The sequence below is a fragment of the Vipera ursinii genome, assembly GCF_947247035.1.
Source record: "Vipera ursinii genome assembly, chromosome: 1".
Taxonomy (NCBI): Eukaryota; Metazoa; Chordata; class Lepidosauria; order Squamata; family Viperidae; genus Vipera; species Vipera ursinii.
Window position 1 is genome coordinate 351,003,043 of NC_139512.1, and position 23,614 is coordinate 351,026,656.

At 42.9% G+C, this 23,614-nt stretch overlaps 1 protein-coding gene across 3 annotated transcripts in view; it reads right to left on the reverse strand.

The window, feature by feature from the left end:
* Positions 1-14,215: 14,215 nt before the first annotated feature.
* Positions 14,216-23,614, reverse strand: part of TADA2A (transcriptional adaptor 2A) — a 59,720-nt gene continuing 50,321 nt past the window's right edge. For 2 of the 3 annotated variants that reach the window (XM_083379799.1, XM_083379798.1), the window contains 2 exons: positions 20,011-20,084; positions 14,216-14,755 (listed from right to left, as the gene is read on the reverse strand). In XM_083379799.1, coding sequence (XP_083235925.1) covers positions 14,570-14,755; positions 20,011-20,084 — 260 coding nt within the window. In that variant the 3' untranslated portion in view covers positions 14,216-14,569. Of the gene's footprint in view, positions 14,756-20,010; positions 20,085-21,533; positions 21,739-23,614 lie in introns of those variants that run through there. The other variant, XM_083379800.1, reaches the window with a different exon arrangement.

Sequence of the window (23,614 nt, forward strand, 5' to 3'; positions counted from 1 at the left end):
GAAGGGATGGGCCACCGGTTCCATATTCAGAGTTGCCATGAGGTGTATCATGTAAATAAAGTTGCTTGGATTTGCTCTGAATTGCAAATCCAGACTGCAGTTCTAAGCGAGTTGCCTGGAGCTCTGCCTTAGTTATCTGGACTGAATTTGATTCTATGACTCTCAATGAAGTGGACATGGTCCTCCAGAGTTAGGTTTGGCCACCTGTATTGTTAGATCCAGGCCCCTCCTGGATTCTTAAGGCAGATTGAAAGGTGATCTGTGGTTGGATCATAGTTGGATCATAGTTATCAGCCTCTTTAAGGAAGAGGGTGATCCCTCTGGTCTTGAAGGAGGCGCTGGTGTGCCTCCTTCTCAGGAGGCCATTATTGGATCTGTACATCCAGAGAAGAAATGAAAAACTGAAGACAGCTCTACTGAAAATGGAGCCAATGATTGGAGTGTAATGACAAGCCGGTGAATAGAACCAGCTTCTTGGAATTCCGCTCTGGACAAGGAGAGGACCTGGGATTGCCCACAAGCACTCCAGGCACTAGCTCCCCACAAGAAGACTGTAAGATAGTAGTCCCTGTTGGGTTTAAAGTTCTTGGGGCCAAGAAAAAGTCTTCATTGCTCAAACAGTTGGAACCTTTAAATGGACACAGGCTTCACATACTTCGTCTCTTAATCACTTCTGGAAATTACTTATTAATGGGTTTTTTTAAGTATTAGGGATCTCCTAAACTGCAAATTTCATTATACTTGGTGGGTGTCCTTCAATCTTTACTAAAATAAGTTTTATGCAAGTTTGAGGACTTGAAAAATTCTTATTCTGGAATAAACAGTGAAAGGGTGATTAGGATGCTGATTCTAGAATGCTAATAATGTATTAAGGGGCCTGATAGACTTGAAATAAAACTTTGAAATTAATTTAAAAAACCCTTCCTGCGGGTTGCTTAGAATTTTATTAAGTGTGTGTGTGGGGTGTGTGTGTGTGTGAATTTTCTCCCATTTTACATTCCTTCTTTTCGCAGTTGTTAAGTAAACCACTGTAGTTGTTAAGTGAGTGACACGGTTGTTAAGTGAATCATTGTCTTCCCCAGTGAATTTGCTTGTCAGAAGGTCTCAAAAGGTAATCATGTGACCCCGGGACACAGCAACCATAATATATATGAGTCAGTTCCCAAGCATCTGAATTTTCATCACGTGATCATGAGGATGCTGCAATGGGTCACGTGAAAAACGGTCCTGTCATTTTTTTTAGTGTCATTATAACTTTGAACGGTCACTATGCAAACTGTTGTAAATCGAGGACTATCCGTAATGGAGAAGAAACCCATAATATAGAGTGGATGAAAAACTCTGAAAGAACTCAATATTTAGGAACAAAGGCGGTCAGAAATTACTCTTAAAGATTATCTGCTATCAAAAGACTGGATTTAAGAGAGATTAGAGAAGAAGAACTGGTTTGACTGGGCAAGACTGAAACGGAGGCTGTTTCAAATGCGGATTTTAAGCCAAGATTACAAGAATGAAATGGAAAAAAGGTCTCACGCTGGATTTACAAATGAAACAGGTTGATGGCTTAATAATTAAAAAGGCTATACCAGGGGTACCCAACCGGGGGTGCGAGACGATATTCCAGGGGGTGAGAAAACTTGGGTTTAGACGTTTCAAAACGGTCATGTCATTTTTTTTTAGTGTCATTATAACTTTGACAGGAGGAGAGAGATTGTAGCCCTGCCCTCTTACGGCACGATGCTCTTGTCCTTCCGGTTTAACATCTACATGGAACTTCTGGCTGAGGCCATCTGTCGGTTTGAGATCTGGTATCATCAGTATGTGGATGAGATCCAGCTGGACACCACAATCCTAAATTGCCTGCACAGGTGAACTTGTCAGTGTAAAGCAGCCAGAAACCTGAAGAGGCTGACTTTTAGGAAGGCAGATGTTCTGATCCAGTTAGGAAGACTTGGCCAATCTATTTATGAACAAAACGCCTCCAGCCACAGAAGGATGGAGTGGATGGGATTAAAAATCCCACCTCCACCCAATTTCTAAAGACTGGACATAATAGGGTTTACCCACCACCATTGTGCACTATCTTGCACAATCCCCTGGAAAATCTCAACCAGAACTCTATAAAGATCCATCCATTCACTTGGCCATTTTGTCAGCTGTCCTAGAACTACATGCTGTTGTTCTGCTCATCAATAAACAAGAACTTTCTTTCTTAAGCAGTCAGCCTCCATTTTTTTTCTCCTGGCTTGGAACTGAACCTGATTTTTTCTTTCAACTCTGCCAAGCTTCAGAAATATTGATCTAGGCCAGGGGTCCCCAATTCCTGGACTGTGGTCCAGTATTGGTCTGGGGGCTGTTGAGAACCGGGCTGTGCAAGTGGCGGGTGAATGCGCAAAGCTTCATTTGTGCACGCGCGAGACCTAGATCAGGGCTTTTCAACCAGTGGTACAGGTACCACCTGTGGTACATTGGCACCTGGCAGGTGGTACGCGACCATCCTAGAAAAGTGGTAGCAGGGGAGGGGAATGAGCTGAACCAGTGGCAGCACCACACAAGCCTGAGCAAGAATGGCTGGAGCTGCAGGGCTGTCAGGGCTCAGTGGAAGCACCAGGATCAGCGCCGGGCTCCAGCTGGAGCTCGGCGCTGATCCTGGCACTTCTGAGCCCAGAAGAAGTGCCAGTCAGCTGGAATGTTGCAGTATCCCCAGAGTCTTGTGATTTACATTCAGATGCTTGTCAACTGATTCATATTTATGATGGTCAGTGTGTCCCAGGGTCATGTGAAGTGACTCAAACCTGCTGCAACCACCCAGCAGAGAGGGGAAAAATAAAAATCAAATCCCCCCACCCCCCTATCCCCACTGCCAATCCTCAGCAGAAATGCTCACAACAATGAAAACCTCGGACAGGAGGAAGAGTGCCACCGGGCAGACAGGCAGGTGTCTTGCTTGGCTGTGGCTTGGGGGGCACTTTTTTCAGTGCCATTGTAACTTCTAACAGTCACTAAGAGAACTGTTGTAAGTCGAGGACTACCTGTACTTCATCACTTTTTTTCTTCTTCTTTTTTTGGTCATCAAGTTTTTGACTCCTTGCTAGGCGACTGGTGGTACTCAGATGTTGCCGTATCCTAAAAGTGGTACAATGGGTAAAAAGGTTGAAAAGTCCTGATCTAGATTGCGTCCATTGAGCCAGAAAGTTGGGGACTGCTGATCTAGAGGATGAATAGAAGGAGCAAACCTATTAAGACCTAGTAACTATGTTTCTTGGGGTGGGGGGGGCTTATTTGGGGACATTTTCACTGTTGGGTCTTGATGGAGTTCTACTTCCCCATTTGAGACTGTGGTAGACCTCGAGGGTCTTCTTTGACTCACCGCGCTTGCTCAAAAAGTGGGTAGCAGCTGTGGCTAAGAGGGCCTTTACACAAGTTCACATGATGTGCCAGTTGCATCTGGTCCATGACAGGAGGAATTCTTATTCCCTAAAAAAACCATTCAATAATAATAGCAATAGACTTATATACTGCTTAATCATGCCTTACGCCACTCTCTGACCGGTTTGCAAAATAAGCATATTGCCCCCAACAATCTGGGTCCTCATTTTACTGACCTTGGAAGGATGGAAGGCTGAGATAGTCAAGATTATAAAGTCCTGACCAGTCCAACCCACATTCTGGACAGAGAGGACTGCTGGTTTGAAAGAGGGGCAAAGAGGCCATCTACATTAAGATTGAACAGCTCTCTCGCAACAGAGGGGGAGAGATACAACAACACCTCTTGCCTGTTTACAACACAGTCCTTTCCACAATTCCAAGAAGCTTCCACACCCATTTGCACTGTTCAGGAGACCCTGCGGGCACAGATAAACCTCCAAATGAACTCAACGACTCTCCGAGAGAATAATAATGACCAGATGACTGCAACGAATATAAATCTTTCCATTCTCCACCATTCAGTCAAAACCGAAGAAACTTCTTGGATGAGAAGTGAAATGTCTTCAAGGAAAAATAAAGTCCAGTTGCCTTTGGAAAAAGCAGCTTTGGGACAACCATGACCTGGATGACTGAGAATCTCCATAGACAGCTGCTCCAGATGTTTTGGGGCTGCACCCAAGGCACCTATGACTATTGGTACTACCTTTGCTTTCTTCTTATTATTATAATTATCCATTTACTTGCCACCCATCTCCCGGTTCCAGGCAACTCTGAGCGACAAACAAAATATTTTAGGTAGCTAGGTAGCATGATTATGCCCTATTCTCATATTTTCCTGCCATTCTGACGAATTCTTGCTTGCTCAGTTGAGCAGAGGCAAGCTTCTCAACTTCAAAGAATGACCTGTATCATGCAGCTCCAGATAATGAGGATGACCTGGAAAACAGACGCAGCAAACCATCGCCTATTATTTTGGTCTCCTTAGAAATGTGTGTTTTATTAAGTGTTGTTTATTGTCTGGACATTTCAACCACTAATTATGTTTTAATCACTTATTAATAATACCGTGGACTGTAATAAAGCATTCGTTCATTTCTGCACTTGTTTTTTTTTTGCTTTTGCAATTTTCATTCATTCATTCATTCATTCATTCATTCATTCATTCATTCATTCATTCATTCATTCAAAGGTCCCATTGGCCTTTAGAAGATCTTAAAAACCTGGTTCTTTAGACTTTTATGTCTTTATATTTTGTTCTTTTTCTTTTTCCCCCATGTTATTGCTTTTAGCTTTTTCTGTTTTTTTTCTTTTTCTCTAATTTAACATATAGAGGTTGCCGGTTGAGCTCCGGATGGCGCCCGACCTTTGCTACTTCCGTTGCGATCTGAAGACATTCTTGTTTGAACAAGCCGGCCTGGCCTGAAGGGGGATGGGTTGGGTTTTTATGTCATTTTTAATATTTGTATTTATTGTTTTTAGCTGGGCATATGTTTAATTTTCTTTTAACTTTTGTATTTTTGTATTTTTTATATATCTGCCCTGTTCACCGCCCTGAGTCCTTCGGGAGAAGGGCGGTATATAAATGAAATTATTATTATTATTATTATTATTATTATTATTATTATTATTATTATTATTATTATTATTATTATTATTATTATTATTATTATTATTATTATTGAGTTGGAAGGGACCTTGGAGATCTTCTAGTCTAATCTCCTGCTTGAGCAGGAGACCCTGTAACATTTCAGACAAGTGACTGTCCAGACTCTTCTTAAAAACCTCCAGTGATGGAGCCCCCACAACCTCTGGTGGCAAGTGGTTCCACTGGTTAATTGTTCTTATCATTAGGAAATTTCTCCTTAGTTCTAGGTTGCTTCTCTCCTTGATTAGTTTCCATCCATTGCTTCTTGTTCTGCTTTGGAGAATAGGTTGACTGACCCCTTCTGCATTGTGGCAGCCCCTCAAATATTGGAACACCTTTTGCCTAGTTTTAGTTTGTAGTACCTATTATTTTTAAAACTTTTAATAAAAATTATATTAAAACCAGACTCTTCCCTTAGGCTTTAGGGCTAAAATGTTAGTGGAACTTGGTTTACATTTTTTGCCCTGTGTTGACTGAGGTGTTGATTATGTGTTACATCTTTTATCATCTTTTCTATTGTTTTTATATGTATTTTTCTTTTTATGCTTTGTTAGGTTATTAGCGTTGACTTATTGAAATGAGTGCCGTGTAGCAGAGTGAGCGCCTGTTACTCATCCCAGCTTCTGCCAACCTAGCAGTTCGAAAGCACGTAAAAATGCAAGTAAAAAAATAGGGACCACTATGGTGGGAAGGTAACAGTGTTCCGTGCGTCTTTGGCGTCTAGTCATGCCGGCCACATGACCACGGAGACGTCCTCGGACAAGCGCTGGCTCTTCGGCTTTGAAACGGAGATGAGCACCGGCCCCTAGAGTTGGAAACGACTAGCACGCATGTGCGGGGGAACCTTTACCTTTTATTGAAATGAAAAGGGCTGGGCTATAAGAACTTCCAATCTGGAACCTATTTATCTCTCACTAGATATAGCTTTATTGTGATTTCTTTTTTGTGATTTTCTTCTGAACCAACAAAGTAGTGGCTTTTTCCGCTGATAACAGAGCAGCTTGCAGGAAGGTGCCTACAAAACTCTTCCAACTATCTGTTAGTAATAAACCATTAAGCTCACATAATTTGATAGCACGGTACTAAATAATAATAATATTCTCACTACTGTAATAACAACAACAATGCTTTCTCGTATTCGAAGCGATGGCCATCCACAGACCGGCAAAACAGGTCATCCTCGACTTACAATCATTCATTTAGGGACCATTCAAAATTACAACACCACCAAAAAAAAAGTGACTTACAATTGGTCCTTGCACTTATGACCATCGCAGCATCCCCCACGGTCACTTGATTGTGATTCAGGCACTTGGCAACTGGAATGGTTGCAGTGCCTTGCAGTCATGTGATCGCCGTTTGCTACCTTCCCAGACAAGCAAAGTCAGTGAGGAAATCTGGATTTGCTCAAGTATACCGTGGCAAAAAATGTCATAAAATTGGATAATCCCAAAAGCGCTTTTTCAGGAGGCAACTGGACTTTCTTGTTTTTCTTTGAAGATGTTTCGCTTCTCATCTAAGAAGCTTCTTCAGCTCTGACCGGATGGTGGGGACTGGAAGGATTTATACACCTCACAGACAGCTGGTCATTTGCATTCTTTTAGAGAGTCCTTGAGGCCACCTGAAGATTTACCTGTGTCCTCAGGGTCTCTTCCAAGAAGCTTCTTCAGCTCTGACTGGATGGTGGGGAATGGCAAGATTTATAGTCCTTGCAGCCAGCTGGTCATTTGCATCCTTTTAGCCAGTCATTGAAGCCCCTGGAGGCTTATCTGTGTCATCAGGGTCACCTGAGTGGTGCAAATGGGTGTGGAGCCTTCTTAGAACTGTTGAAAGGACCGTGTTGTAGACTGGAGGTAGATGATGTCGTATCCCTCCTCTTCGGTTGAGAGAGGGCTGTTCAGTTTTGACATAGGTGGCCTCTTTGACCCCTCTTTCAAACCAGCGGTCCTCTTTGTCCAAAACGTGGGCTTTGCTGTCTTCAAAAGAGCAGCCTTTGTCTTTTAAATGCAGATGCTGACTCTTGTCCTGATGGGCTTGTTCTCCTATGTTGTGCCATGCGTTTATGAGGTGGTTGTTTTGTTTCCCCAATGTACAGATCTGCACATGGCTCACTGCATTGTACTGCATAAACCACACAGCTCAGTTTCTGCCTGGGTGTTTTATCCTTTGGCTGGACAAGCTTCTGCCTCCAATCAGGAGAAAAGTCAGCAGTCCATCTGCATTTCAAATACACTCTTTCAAAGACAGCAAAGTCCACATTTTGGACAGAGAGGACCGCTGGTTTGATAAGAGGGGGTCAAAAGTCGTAAAATGGGGCAAAGCTCACTCAACAAATATCTCACTTAGCAACATAAATTTTGAGCTCAGTTGTGGTCGTAAGTTGAGGACCACCTGTGTTTTAACCAGGAGCTCCTGACAGCTCAACTTGTCTTTGTGGGCCAGTATCGGTTGCAAAAGCTCTTTGCTGCAGTTACATAGCTGGCTGCACCTTGGTGAGATCAGAGGAAAGATAACTGGGGAATGAAGAACTGTAGCTTGACAGTCGATGGGCTGATGCTAATTCGTGAGCTTCATTGGCTCCACAATAGGGACACCTGCCTATATGGCGAATGTTGCTAAACCGGTTGGATGGCAAGCCTGAAGCTTCATGGACTTCAAAAATGCTAGTTATTCTCAATCCTTTAGCCTAAAAAAAAAATCAGTTACGGATTAGAGCAGTATTTTTCAACCTTGGCAACTTGAAGATGGGTGGACCAACTCACAGAATTCCTCAACCAGCCATGCTGGAAATTCTGGGAGTTGAAGTCCACCCATGCTGGCTGGGGAATTGTGGGAATTGAAGTCCACCCATCTTTAAGTTGCCAAGGTTGACAAGGGCTGAATTAGAGGCTGGTGAGCACAGGGGTCTTCAAACGTGGCCCTTTTATGACTTGTGGACTTCAACTCCCAGAATTCCTCAGCCAGGCACGCTTGGCTGAGGAATTCTGGAATTTGAAGTCCACAGAAGACCCCTGGGTTAGCAGGACTGTTCATATACTTTGCATATATTAATCAGGCTGCCAATTTGGCCTTTGCTGCCCAGCTTTTTAAGCCTTATAATGGGCAGCAGCTTCAAGGCCTGACTGAGCACTGTTGCATAGCAAGCACCAATACTCCAGAGCATATGTGGTGTGGGGGGGTGGAAATCCTTCTTTCCTTGTTTTCCATCTCATATTATTTTTTGCTGGGTTAACACCATGCTCCTTGGCTACAGCTCCATATGTAAAAATAGCCAGAGCGCAGCCAACATGATAAGGCGTTTGAAGGACCAGGCACAAAAGCAAATTGCGAACAGACTGTTTCTTGGTTTCCAGACTGAAAGCCAGGATAAACGAGGATAACGCTGGCTTGTTCCAAGGGAAGAATTCCATTTTCCCCAGCTGCTCTCTGCGTTATTTCAATTCAGCAGGTCTAATAGTTGTCTTGTTTTGGGGTTACAAGCTTTGACTGTTGCATCCTGCAAAGGTCTGTCTTTTTATAACACTACTTGCTGCCTCTCAGCATGTTTTGTGCTTAGGAATAAAACTCTGCTGAATTCTTAGCCTTTTTTCTGTGTGTGTGATAATTCAACTTTTGAATCAAGAGAAGGAGTCAGGTTTATTTGGAGAAGATATATTTTTGTTTGCTAATCAAAACAGTACTCTGCCAACTGTTGGGCACAGCACCTTCGAGCTGTTTACAATGTCCCAGACATTAATATTTTATATAAAATGATAAATTGCAGTGTGAAAAATGGGATATTAGGGAAAATAGCCAAACCTTTTGAATAAAAAAAGCATTTCAAGCTCTATTTTAAACTCAGAATGGGTTATTCCAGGGGTCTTCAAACTTGGCCCTTTTATGACTTGTGGACTTCAACTCCCAGAATTCCTCAGCCAGCGTACCTGGCTGAGGAATTCTGGGAGCTGAAGTCCCCAAGTCATAAAAGGCCCAGATTTGAAGACCCCTGGGTTATTCAGACCATGCAGGAAAGAATTCCAGTTTAGGCAGCCCTCAGCTTATGACTGTAACCGAGTCTGGAATTATGGCCATAAGTCACGGCAGTTATTAAATAAATCCATTATATCCAATGGGCGTTTTTTTTGCCGGAAACCGGAAATGAACCACAGTACGGCCCAATAAATGGTGCAAATGCAAAGTGGTTGCCAAACACCAAAATCCAATCACGTGACCGCGGGGGAGGGTGGCTGTTGGAACTTGGAAATTAGGTCCTACGCCCATTTTTGGAGGTCTGTTGTAACTTCAAATGGTTGCTAAGCGACCGGTTGTTAAGTGAGGACTACCTTCACTGTTTCAGCTCAGACTGTTTTGGGTTGCAGATGTTTTGCATCCATTTAGAGTTTTTGCACTGGATCACCTTGGCTGTCAGGTTCCCTCAATTGTCCTTCCCTTCTTTTCTCTTAGCTTTTGAAAATCTGTCTGTGTGTCATTCTTTTGCCAGGTTTTTATTGCTTGCATTGTATATGTTTTTCTACGTATTTTGTGGTACAGGCAGTCCTCGACTTACAACAGTTCACTTAGTGACTGTTCAAAGTTACAACAGCACTGAAAAAAGGACCATTTTTTACACTTAGGACCGTTGCGGCATCCCCATGATCACGTGATTTACATTCGCATGCTTGACAACTGACTCACATTTATGACGATTGCAGTGTCCGCAGGTCACCTTTTGCAACCTTCTGATAAGCAAAGTCAGTGTGGAAACCAGATTCACTTAACAACCGTGCTACTAATTGAACAACTGCAGCGCCTCACTTAACAGCTGTGGCAAGAAAGGTCGTACAATGGGGCAAAACTCACTTAACAAACTTTTCACTTAGCCACATAAATTTTGGACTCAATTGTGGTCATACGTTGAGGACTACCTGTACTCTGTATTGCTGCTTCTAAATAATAGGAATATTTATTTGGTAAATAAAATAAGTAAAAATATAAAATTATATTATTGTAAAAATATAAAATTGCATTATTGTGCGGGGGAAACTTTACCTTTAATATATCATTATATTATTCTGTAGCGTTCTTGGTGCTCTCTGAGCTTGGTTGGTGGCTTGTAGACATTTCAAAACCCAACTAGGTAACATCATCATCATCCACGTGGGATCAGCTTGCCCTGCCAGTTTTGGTGGAAATGTGGTTTCCCTCTTGGTGGTTCCTTAATTACTGATTTCTGCCTGTTTGTCTGGTATTGATCCTTGCTTATCTGACTGTTGGCTGCTGGAGGGGATTTAGTTCCTTTCCTAGTTTTTTTTAATTGACTCTTTTGAATGGTATGTAAATGTGGTTTATCTCTTTGTGTCTAGTGATGGTTGATTTGTTGAATGCCATGCTTCCAGGAATTCCCTTGGATTTGGCTAAGTCTAAAAAGCTAATAGTTTCCCAGCTGAAACGGAGTCTGTCCACGTGTGGTGAGATGGAGTTTTTATTGTGTCTTTCGACTGATAATTGGTGTTGGTGGATGTGCTCTGCTAGTCTTCTGCCTATTGATTATCCCACCTTTATTATTTTTATAAATAACTCGAGTTGGGAAACATACCTAATACTCCTTCCTCCTATTTTCTCCACAATAATTCACAACCAGAGGGGGACTGGTCTAAAGAGCCTTGGTGGAGCAGTGGGCTAATGCCTCCTTAAGTAACACCAGCTGCCTGCAATTAGTGCAGGTTCGCATCCCACCAGGCTCAAGGTTGACTCAGCCTTCCATCCTTCCGAGGTAGGTAAAATGAGGACCCAGATTGTTGGGGGCAATTAAGCTGACTTTGTAATAATGCCGCTTGGGGTGTGTGTGAAAGCCCTAATAAGCAGGCATATACATAGAATGAAGGCTACTGCTAAGCTTGTAAGCCGCCCTGAGTCTTCGGAGAAGGGCGGGATATAAATGGAATTAAAATAAATAAATAAATAAATAAATAAAGTCACTAAGCCAGAACTCCCACGTCTCCTGGTGATTGGCCCAAAGCCATCCAGCTGGCTTTCATGCCTAAGGCAGAACTAGAACTCCCAAGTCTCCTGGTAATTGGCCCAAAGCCATCCAGCTGGCTTTCATGCCTAAGGCAGAACTAGAACTCCCAAGTCTCCTGGTGATTGGCCCAAAGCCATCCAGCTGGCTTTCATGCCTAAAGCGAGACTAGAATTCCCAGTGTCCTGGTTTCTAACCTGGTGCCTTAACTAAACTGGCTCTCTTATTTTTATGGCTCTTTTATCTTTATGATTCAGTGTTGCCTGCCAGGAAGTCATACTTTAGTGACAAGCCTTTTCTAAATCTGGCTCTGCCTTTTAAGAGGTACACAAAGGGGTGACATAGAGCAGCACCATGCCTTTGAAAAACACACCGCAGCTGAATTTATTCCCGTTGCATGGATTCGAATGGCACAGGAGTTATATTTAGAGTGGCGCTCTCATTGGCAGCCTGTGCTTGCACCAATTGTGATGTCATGGAGAAACTTGTGTGTCAAAAAGCAGCTTTCCTGTCATACAGCATCACAGTCTGGTTTGGAAGCATCCCTGCTTCAGACAGGAAGGCGGTGCAGAGTGGTGAGGATGGCCGAAAAGATCATTGGCAGTTCCCTCCCTCCCATCCAGGACATAGCACAGAAGCGTTGCTTGAGCAGGGGGTCCGTAAGATTATTTGGGACACTACACACCCTCTTCACGGCCTGTTTTCCTTGTCACCTTCTGGGAGGAGGGGGCTTCATGGTATCCGCAGCAGAACATCCAAATTCAGTCATAGTTTCACCCCATACAGCATTAACCGTGTGAACTCTCAGGCTTCCTCCTCCCATTATAATTTCAAGATGGACAGTTATGTATATGTAGGGGTGTGGGTCTATACATATGTTGTATACAGTATGTTTAGTTGTGTGGCATGTATGTGTTTCACTTTGAGAGCGGGCAACTAAATTTCATTTTTGATGTGTGCCGTTGTGCACACATGACAATAAAGGTTTATCTTATCTTTAGTATAGTAAATTAAAGGTGAAGATTCCCTTAGTTTATGCTGGACTCATTTGTCATTGGTTTTCTGATCATACTACACAAGTTTTCCATTGCCAGTTCATCTTACGACGTTAGGGTTTTAATTCAGCTCAGCTGTGCTTAGGGTTTTAAAATTCAAGGTTGACAGTACTGTCAATCTAAGTGAGACTTTTTTTAAGGACGTTCTGTGCTATAACTTTATGTCTGAGAAAGTTTTAGGGTTACATTGCTATTGCCCAAGTTGCAACGCCCTGAAGTGGTTCCGAACTCAAAGCATCTTCTCCAAAGTGGAGTATCTATTGCTAAAATACAATAGCTTTAGCTACAGATAGTCCTCAGTTTACAACCATTCATTTAGCAACTGTTTGAAGGTACAACAGCATTGAAAAGTGACTTACGACCCGGTCCTCACACGTACAGTCATCACAACTTCGCAACATCCCCACAGTCAACACGATCAAAATTTGGGCACTTGGCAACTGGCATGTACTTACAATTGTTGCAGCACCTTATCATTTGATTGCCATTTCCCGGCCAGCTTCCACAGCCAGCGTCAATGGGGGAAGCCGGTTTCACTTAATGATGGTATGAGTCACTTAACAACCATGGCAAAAAGCCATATTAGGTACAACTCAATTAACAATTGTGTGTGCCCTAGCAGCAGGTATTCTGGTCCCGATTGTGGTCAGTGAGTCAAGGAGTACCTGTATTTTGCACGGATTTTAATATTTAATCACAAGCACAGGACAGACGCAAGGCAGGAATTTTGCTCTGCTCTGCTCCTTTTTAGAAGTTTCACCAGCCAGACTGCTGATGCAGTGTTACTTAATAATAATAATAATAATAATAATAATAATAATAATAATAATAATAATAATAAGTTGGAAGGGACCTTGGAGGTCATCTAGTCCAACCCCCTGCTCACTAGGACACTTCCTAGTGACAAGGCTCTTTTTACTCCCCGAAGTGCTAATAGATAATATAACCCAGGGCTTGCATGATTATAATTTGACAAGTTTCTAGTTTTTATGCTCAAAATGCACACATAGCTTCATTAGCTCAGACTACCGTCTGAGATCTAAGATGTCCTGCAGAAGCCCATAACAAAACAGTGCTGATATTAACAGAAGGAAATGTTTCTAGCTCAAGACTGAACTGTGGAGTCCTTGATGCTCTTCTCTGAGCTTGGTGGTTTTCTTGCAGACGTTTCATTACCCATCTAGGTAACGTCGTCAGTGCTAGAAGGGAGCCGGGTTTGCAAACTGATGAGGTTACCTAGTTGGGTAATGAAATGTCTGTAAGAAAAGAAAAAAGAAAAAACCAAGCTCAGAGAGCACCAAGGACCCCACAGTGCTATTTTCAAAGGCTAGTCCTCAGTATTAAGTACTCCCAGCAGACTGCCAGGATTGGGACCACAAGAAGACCTATCGGAGTAGTCAAGTTAGAGGTTCATAATTTTGTTCATACCTCCTCACTCTGTCCCTCGATAACATTTTGTTCCTTGGTGGCGCAGTGGTTAGAATACAGTATTGCAGGCTAATTCTGCCAACTGCTGGTGTTCGATCCTGACCGGCTCAAGGTTGCTGACTCAGAATTCCACCCTTCAGAGGTCGGTAAAAGGAGGACCCAGATTGTTGGGGGCAATATGCTGACATTGTAAACTGCTTAGAGGGGGCTGGGCTATGGGGCGGTATATTAACCTAAAAGCTATTGCTATAAGTCAATCCATTTGCCAAAACCCGTGCTTTCACGATCTGAAACCTCATGGACCCTCCCAGTTCAGCCGCTCCATATACTGAGTCTTCGGAGAAGGGCGGGATATAAATTGGATTAAAATTAAATTAAATTAAATTAATTAAATTAAATTAATATCTGAATCCTTGATGTAGAATTCAGATACATGAAAAAGAAGTGATTAATAATTACTCTGCTCCTTGCTCCATCCTGCGCTGAATTCACTCCCTCCCTCCTTCTGAATGTTGTAATTTTAGAATGGGTAACAAGAGCAGGTGATGAAAGCTTTTATTTCCTCTAGCATTCAACGGGGCCTCCTTTAAAAAAAAAAGGAAAAGGAATTTTTCTGCCGGTTCTCCCACACAAAAGCTGAGCACAAAATGTGTTCCAAGAAGCGAGTGTGAAGTGTTTCAGGCCTGCACTTATGCCACTCGTAGCGCTGAAGCAAAAAAGCTTCCACGCTTCTCTTGTAGAGCTATCAGAAGTGTGAGATACACTACCCACTCATATTTTATTAATAGATTACATATCCTACTATTCTTTCCAAAAAGTTCGTAGCAGCACAGGGCGCACAATCGTTACACACCAGAGTTAAAAAGAACCAAGGAAATGTGAAGGAAGTTTGCAAAGAGATCTTCTCCATCTTGCAAGGCAGCCATGACAGACAAAGCCCCAATCTTTGCTTCAAAAGCACAAGGTGCAGAATTCCCCTCCTTCCCGCACACACACAAAGTTTCTGCTTTTCTGTTAGGCTTTGGTGATGGATCCTTCTCGGATGAGGAAGTCGTAGATCTTCCTGGTCTTGTTCACGTCGATCTTGATCAGGGCCCGGGCCTGGGCTAGCCTGAGGCCTCCTTGTTTGTGGCACTCGTTGACTAAGGCGGCTTTGTACTCTAGGTATGCTCCAGGGACCAACCGTACCACTTGACAGAGCTAGGAGAAACCACTTCTGGTTAGTCATGTGTCCTACATACAATCACCCATTCTTCTTCATTTTCATCCTCGCTCCCATCTTCACCGAGACTGCATCTGCTTCATAACCTCTCGATGTTCATTCTACATCATTCTCTACCTTAGCGATTTTAAGATTTGTGGACTTCAATTCCCAAGCCAGCATTGTCACCCTCTCCTCCTCACTTCAACCCAATTCTCCCAATTTCAGCAAGACTGCATCTGCTTAATAATCCATCCATGTTAGGTTCTAGATCAATGATTCTCAGCCTTAACTACCTCAAAATATGTGGACTTCAACTCCCAGAATTCCCCAGCCAGCATCACCCCTCCCCCCCACAGTCACTTGGTTGCATTTGGGGGCACTCAGTAAGCAGATGGCATTTATGGCCATTTGCAGCACCCTGCGGTCACATGACCACAATTTCCAGGTATTTACTTCTGATTTCTGACAAAAAATATCCCATAATGAACAGTGGTGTTTGTTTTATGAATCTGGGAATTTCACTTAACAATTGCTGCAAAAAAAAAGGTTGTAAAAACAGATCCAATCACAGGATGACCCACTTTACGACCATCACGGTTTATGACCATAATTGCCAGGCTTGATTAGCGTTATAAGTTGAGAACTACCACCTCTCACTCATGTTCAAAACATCTGGTCTTGGTAACAGTCAGAAATTCTACTCTTCCCAAACTGGCTGTGCAGGAAATTTGCTTCATAATACAGTTGGGCATTCTAAGTCAGACACCTAGCTGTGCCTAATGCAGGATAATTGACAGGTGCCAATCAGACTGTCTCTTCACCCCCACCCCCACAACAGTAAGATCAGTCAGTCCTTTTTGGTACCTTTTCATAAACCTACAGTAGCTCTCCCCAACTCTGAAAAGCAACTATGTGAGGAATGTCTATGGCAGGGGTCCCCAACCGTGGCAACTTTTAAGACTTGTGGACTTCAAGTCCCAGAATTCCCCAGTTGCCAAGTTGGGGACCCCTGGTCTATGGAGATTCTCAGTCACCCAGGTCGTACTTCTCCCCAGCATGCTTTGTTTTTGTTTTTTCTCCTTGAAAACATTTCGCTTCTCATCCGAGACGCTTCTTCAGTTCTGACTGAGTGGTGGGGAATGGAAGGACTTATATTCCTTGCAGTCACCCTTCCATTCCCCACCATTCAGTGAGAACTGAAGAAGCTTCTTAAGATGAGAAGCGAAACGTCGCCCTCTAATACAAAGTTATATAAAAATAATTATGAAAAACTATGGGGGAAAATTCAAAAAGAATTGGAGAATTGGGAAAAATTGCAATTGTCTTTGTTGGGACGGATCGCAGCAGTGAAAATGAATGTCCTGCCTAAATTTTTATTTTTATTTTAAATGATACCGATTCTTAAGAAAGATTCTAATTTGGAGGAATGGCAGCGAGGTATCAATAAATTTGTTTGGGCAGGGAAAAAGCCACGAGTTAAACTTAAGATTATGCAGGATACTCGTGAGAGAGGTGGTCTTAAAATGCCCAATTTTAAACTATATTATGAAGCTGCTGCATTAGTAGGAATAAGTGATTGGATTAATTTGACACAAGAGAGATTATTAAATCTTGAGGGCCACGATTTGTTGTTTGGCTGGCATGCATATTTGTTGTATGACAAGAAGGTAGACAATGTGTTTAGAGTGCATATTTTAAGACAGGCTTTGTTGAGAGTTTGGAAGAAGTATAGACATAAGCTAGATTGCAAGATACCACTGTGGGCAATTCCAAAACACGCAATAGAAAATATACATGCTGGTTTCAAACATGATGTGACTACGTACAAGGAGATCCTAAGCTTGGAAAGAAATGTTTGGTGTTTGAAATCATATAGCCTCTTGCGAGAAGAGAAGGTTGTTCAAAACTGGTTTCAATATACTCAGTTACGGGCCAGGTGGAAAGAAGACCAGAAAAATGGTTTTACAATGACTGATGAAAATTTGATAAAGCAAATTAGAAATCAGGGACCAGCACATATTAAACGGATATATCTTGCGTTGATAGAGATTGATTCAGAAACAGAACTTGTTAAGGATTGTATGATAAAATGGGCCCAAAATATCCAGGAAGTTATCACAATGGACACGTGGGAAAAGATTTGGGTGAGGAACGTAAAATTTACACAAGCTCAAAATCTAAGAGAGAATTTTTACAAAATGTTTTATAGATGGCATTTAGATCCTAAAAAGCTTGCAAGTATGTATCCGAATTATCAGCCTAAATGTTGGAGGTGCGGTGATGAAGACGCAACATATTTTCACATATGGTGGACTTGTAAAAAGGTTAAGGCTTTTTGGATAAAAATCTGGTGGAACATGCAGAAGATTTTTAAACAGAGGATAAAGTTTTGTCCGCAACTTTTTTTGTTGGGAATAATTACAGATGCTACAGTTGTGGACACCAAGTTGATGTTGAATTTAATTACGGCAGCAAGACTTTTGATAGGTCAGTACTGGAAGAAAGAGGAACTGCCGACCATAGAAGAGTGGACTTTAAAGGTTTCCGACCTGGCAGAGATGGCGAAGATTTCGGCCTATTTGAAAGATCACTCGCAAGAACGCTATATTATGGAATGGAGAAAATGGATTGAGTTTATCCAGAACAAGTATAGGGTTAAGAAGTTTCATGTAGCATTTGAATAAGTCTTCTTTCTTTTTTTCTTTTTCTATTTTAGTTTCTTTATATATATTTAATATTACTAAGGTTTGTTTTATCCTATATAAGCTAGAGAGTGATGGATTTTAGAGTTTATAGTTGTTAGTATATGGTTGTTTATGATTGTTTTTTTTATATATACCTTGTATTTAGCTCTGGGAAGTCGGGGGGGGGGGAGGGGGGGAGAGGTAGGGGGGGAGGGAGAAGGGAGGGGGAGGGGGGATTTTTAAAGAAAAATTGTATGTTAAAACTTTTCAATAAAAAAAAAAAGATGAGAAGCGAAACATCTTCAGGAGAAAAAAAAACACACAGAAAGCCCAGTTGCCTTTTGAAAAAGCACCTTGCTAGACATTAATTACATGACAAGCCCTTTGCGTCTTCTGGAGGTCGAAATAAGAGCTTATGAATCTGCTGTTCACCTTAGCAACGCCAGCAGATCCTAAAAACTCTAGCCTCTTAAACTCTTAAGTTCCCAGGGCTATAATGACTGCGGTGGAGAAACCAACTGCCCACTTTTCTCCCTTTAGACCAGGGGTCGGCAACCTCGGCTCTTTTATGACTCGTGGACTTCAACTCCCAGAATTCCTGAGCCAGCGTAGCTGGCTCAGGAATTCTGGGAGTTGAAGTCCACAAGTCATAAAAGAGCCGAGGTTGCCGACCCCTGCTTTAGACGAATAAGAAAATGCTCTGATTTTATTTTATTTTATTTTATTGAATTTATATACCGCCCTTTCCCGAAGGACTCAGGGCGGTTTACAGGGTACTTAAAACATTGATACAAAAATTAAAAACAATTAAAAAGATAAAATTTGATCCCTGAAAAAAAGTATAAAAAACCCAATTAAAAAACTCTCAGCCTGGGCCGGAAAGCTCAAAGAGCTAAGTCTTCAGGTCCCGGCGAAATGAACGAAGGTCGGGGGCAGTCCTAAGCTCCGCGAGCAACTGGTTCCAAAGGGCAGGTGCACCCACAGAGAAGGCCCTCCCCCTGGGTGTTATCCGCCAGCAATCTTTTACCGGCGGCACCCTGAGAAGACCCTCCCTGTGGGAGCGCACTGGACGAAGGGAACTTGATGCCGGCAGCAGGTGTTCCCTCAGATATCCCGGACCCAAGCCATTTAGGGCTTTATAGGTCATCACCAGCACCTTGAATCTCACCCGGAGGGCAACCGGAAGCCAATGCAGCTCGCGGAGTAGAGGTGTTACATGGGAGTGTCGGGAAGCCCCCATCACAACTCGCGCGGCCGCATTCTGCACCAGCTGAAGCCTCCGAGTGGTCCTCAAGGGCAGCCCCATATAGAGAGTGTTGCAGTAGTCTAAACGGGAAGTCACAAGCGCATGGGTGACTGTGCGTAGGGCATCTCGGTCCAGATAGGGTCGCAACTGGCGCACCAGGCGAACCTGGGAGAACCTGAACCTGATGTAACCCAGCAGAACAAAATGGCAACCGCCAAGGAAAACGAAGCTTCTGCCAAGGCTACAGGTGAAGAATGTTCACCTATAATACTGAGAGACGTGAAAAATATCAGCCGAATAACTAGCTAGAATTTGTCTGGAAGGTTTGGGAGATTTAGAAAAAAAAAGGCAGCCTGTTTTTTTACTTTCCTAAGAGGAAGAAAGGAAGACAATCCAAAATATGTCCGTTCATTGTCTTGACTCTTAAAGGCTTCTACAGGTAATCCTCAACTTGCAATTCGTTTACTGACAATAAGTTGCAACGGTGCTCAAGTGACTTATGACTGTTTTTCACACGATCATTGCAGGATCCCCATGGTCATGTGATCAAAATTCAGTTGTTTGGCAACTGACTCATATTTATGACAACTGTGTCCCAGGGTTATGTGATCCCCTTTTGCAATCTTCTGACAAGCAAAGTCAATGGTGAAGCCAGTAACAATTGTGTTACTAATTTAACTGTGGTAGATTCACTTAGCAACTGTGGCAGGAAAGACCGTAAAATTGGGTAAATTTGGGTATAACTGTCTCACTTAGCAACATAAAGTTTGGGCTCAATTGTGGTCATAAGTGAAGGCACTACCTGTATTCAGGAATTGAGCGAGTTGAAGGAAGCGTTCAATATTTTTAAAGGCTATTTCTCTTTTTACAAAACCTGCCTTCCCATTTTTGCACAATCCTGCTGTGTGTGTCTTTGAAAATAAAAATAACTGAGTCTGTGAGGGTGGCAGGGAAAATATTTAGGCCTGTATGTGTTCCTGGAGCTGGCATTTCCAGTGATCACTTATACACACAGGTATTGTGTGATTAGGGCTAATGACACAAAGCCCATCAGGCAATGCCAGCATTTCAACAGACCTGCATTTGCAGGCCGATCCCAATAAACAATGGTGGCTTTCTATGAAATAGTGATGGAAAAGATTACACAAGGAGGAAATAGGCAGCATATTCCCTGCGTTAGACTAGATTTGCATAACTGTCTGTCAGAGCAGGAATTTGGGGCCACAAACACTTTGATGGGTTAAGAAGCCACACTGTCTGAACAAGACCAACAGCAATTTAATACGAGGGGCTTTGCAACTAGTCTCTCAATCCCCGTTACCTCTTTTTCCTTCTCGTTCAGCTTCTCCGTTCCAGGGAGACCGGTGAGGTTCAATGGAGGGGCGCTTCTTCTACCTGTGGAAAAATAAAACCACCAGCTCTGGTTAGAAGGTGTCAGGACTGAAAGAACTAGCTCTTGCAGTTATTTCTCACATGGAGGGCAGTGAATTAGAAGGGGCGGAAGGGGGGGGGGAGGAAGAGTGGGCGAAATAAAATGGGGGCGGATGTCAACACTGCTAACACTGAATGTTTTTGCTTTGACAACACATGGAGAGGCAACCGTTTTCTTCTTCTTTTTTAATCTTACGAGTTAGATGATCCTGGGGGGGGGAGGAATGTGCACGAGAGTTTAGCTCAGACATGTCAAACTCGCGACGTCACGTGACGTCGCACAACGTTATCAGGACGGTTTTGCCATTGCCGGCAAAGGGGTGTGGGCGCGGCTTCTGTGTGATGCGTCCGGCCCGTGGGCCGGCAGTTTAACACCCCTGGTTTAGCTAGACATAGTAACACTGGACCTAGTGTGAGAACCAAGGTTATTGAAATAAGAGATGATAAGAATTGGCCGGGCTGGACAACTGGAGGGGAAGCCTGCATTTCCAACTACCGGTAAATGGAGATTGTGATTTATGGCTGTTAATTGGAGGAGGGAATTGTGTTTTGATACTGTGTGCTCAGGGGAAGGTAACTCAGTTTTTGGCTTCGACTATGTTAGTGCCGATGCTATGATGCTACTCAAATGAAGATTCTTTAAGGTAAACAATGTCTCGAAATTCTTTGAAGAGTCTCATCTGTTGGAACCATGACAGCAGACAGATTTATTGGAAATGGTGCCCGCTGTTTTGACCAACCTGGGCCCTGTTCTGAGAGGACCAAAAAAAGTTTACCTCAGGATGTGCAACTGGCATCACTGATGCATCAATGGGGGGGGGGGGGAGGGGGAGGTGTTTTTCATCAAAGCAGCCCCTTGTGTGGGAATAAAAGAACCTGAGTGCTAGTGATCGCCCACAATCTGTGATTTGGGGACCTTCCAAAGCAGAGGTGGGCAATTAATTTTCCCAAGAGACCACATGAGAAATGAGGACCATTGTGGAGGGCCAAAACAAGAGGGCTGTGAAGGTGTGTAGGGCACGCACGCACGCACATGTGTAAACTGAAAAAACAAAACAAAAAACCAGCAGTCTTACGTCCTGAACTAACAGTTCATTTAGTGACTATTCAAAGTTACAACGGCACTGAAAACTGACTCATGACCGTTTTTCACACTTATGACCGTTGCAGCATCCCCGTGGTCATGTGATCGAAATTCAGATGCTCGGCAACTGACTCATATTTATGACAGTTGCAGTGATTTGGGGTCATGCAACCGCCTTTTGACAAGCAGTCAATGGGGAAGCCAGATTCACTTAATAATTCTGTCACAAATTTAACAATTGCAGTGATTCACTTAACAACTGTGGCAAAAGGTCGTACAATAGGGCAAAAGTTTCTTTAACAAATGTCTCATTTAGCAACAGAAATTTGGACATAAGTAGAGGATTACCACTAAAAGCAATCCATGTGGGCCGGATAGGAGTAGCCAAAGGGCCGGATGTCGCCTGGAGGGCCATAAAATGCCCAGGTCTGTTCCAAAGACACTAATAACTAACAATTCAGATCAGGCCTCAGTTTCTCTTCTGGCAACCCAGTGTTTGGTCCTTCTAACTGTTTGGTCCTGACCGCTTCGATCCTGGCGAGAAAGATTGATGATTAAGAAGCTGCTCTACTGTACTTGAGAAGTCCTGATCCAAAGGGAAGGCTCCCTCAGTAGTCAGATATGGCAACTGATGGGTTTGCCTTTCCTTGAAACCTTGGCATTTTGATAGCAATAATTTAACAGGATCCCATGGGATTTTAAACATGAAGCCTGATAGCAATCTTCCAAAGGGCTGTTCCACAGAAGAGGGTGTAGTTAAATTCTCCACCGTGTCGGAGGGTAGAACAAGAACCAACAGGTGGAAGCTTTAGGGAAGCAATTTCAAATTTCAAAGGAGGAACTTCCTGACCGTGAGAATTATGAAGACTTGGAAGAGTCCTAGAGTTGTGGGGAATTTTACCAGTTTTCAAAGGTTGGAAGGCTGTTTATCTAGGATGGTCTAAGATAGAGCTGTCCAACCTTGGCAACTTTAAGACTTGTGGACTTTGACTCCCAGAATTCCCCAGCCAGCATGGCTGGCTGGGGAATTCTGGGAGTCAAAGTCCACAGGTCTTAAAGTTGCCAAGGTTGGACATTCCTGGTCTAAGAATTCCTTCCTGGTTAAAGATTCTATGATTCCAAGCATTTATCTAGCAATGAAGCCCCACTAGGTTACAGGTAAACCTCAACTTAACAACTGCTGCAAAAAAGACTGTAAATCAGGTGCAGTCCCATGACGACCCTCTTAGCGACCATCTTGATTTACAGGTAGTCCTGCCATTATCATCACAACTGAGCCCAAAATTTATGTTGCTAAGTGAAACATTTGTTAAGTGAATTTTGCCCGATTTTATGACCTTCCTTGCCAGAGTTGTTAAGTGAATCAATCCAATTGTTAAGTTAGTAACACGGTCGTTAAGTCAATCGGGCTTCCCCAGAAGGTCGTAAGGGGGAATCGCATGACCCTGGGACACCGCAACCGTTGTTAAATATAAACCAGTTGCCGAGGCCCCCGAATTTCGATCCTGTGAACATGGGAATGGTGCAATGGTTGTAAAGTGTGAAAAACCGTCACTTTTTTCCGTGCCACTGTAATTTTGAACAGTCACTTACTGTTGTAAGTCGAGGACTACCTGTAGAACAACAATTCCAGATTCAATTACGGTCGTAAGCCGAGGACGACCTATAATTGGCATTTCAGGATATTTTGCAAGAAACAAACGAGCACAACTGAACATCATTTTGTATCATTGTTGGCTCTTCGAGCTCTCTGGCCCAGGCTGAGAATTTTAATTTTAATTTTAACTGGGGTTTTATTTGTTCAGGGACGGATATAATTTTTTTAATCTGTTTTTAACTTTTGTATTTTTTGTTTTAATCACCCTGTAAACCGCCCTTAGTCCTTCGGGAAAGGGCGGTATATAAATATAATAAAATAAACAAAATAAATAAATAAAATTATCATAATGCTGGAATAACTAATTCCCTTAGGAGAGGCATGACATCCAACGGACACTGGAATTCTTATGGTTACTGGGCCATATTTGACCAAATAGCAGACAGGCAATTTGGGGTATATTCAGAGCGCATCTGACAAGCTTGAGCCTTATTTTCTGAGCAGGCTCAAGCCCTGAACAGGTGACACATCAGACACCAGCAGTGTAGCTGAATAGTTCGCGTCGAAACCTGCTGACATTATGTGAGGTAATTGCTGGAAAGAAGCAGTTAAGTAAATGAGTAGGAACACTGACTAAGCAATGAGCTGTCAGCAGAGAAATGCCATTATTATGATGACGATTTCCCCTGCAATTAGACTAAAGCCCACAAAAGTCTTGGGCTACCTTCAAGATTAACGTGTTTAGGGTGCCGTGACTGAAGTCCAGCAGATGCCTTCACCGTGTTTTTTTTTGCTGAGCTAGTACTATATATA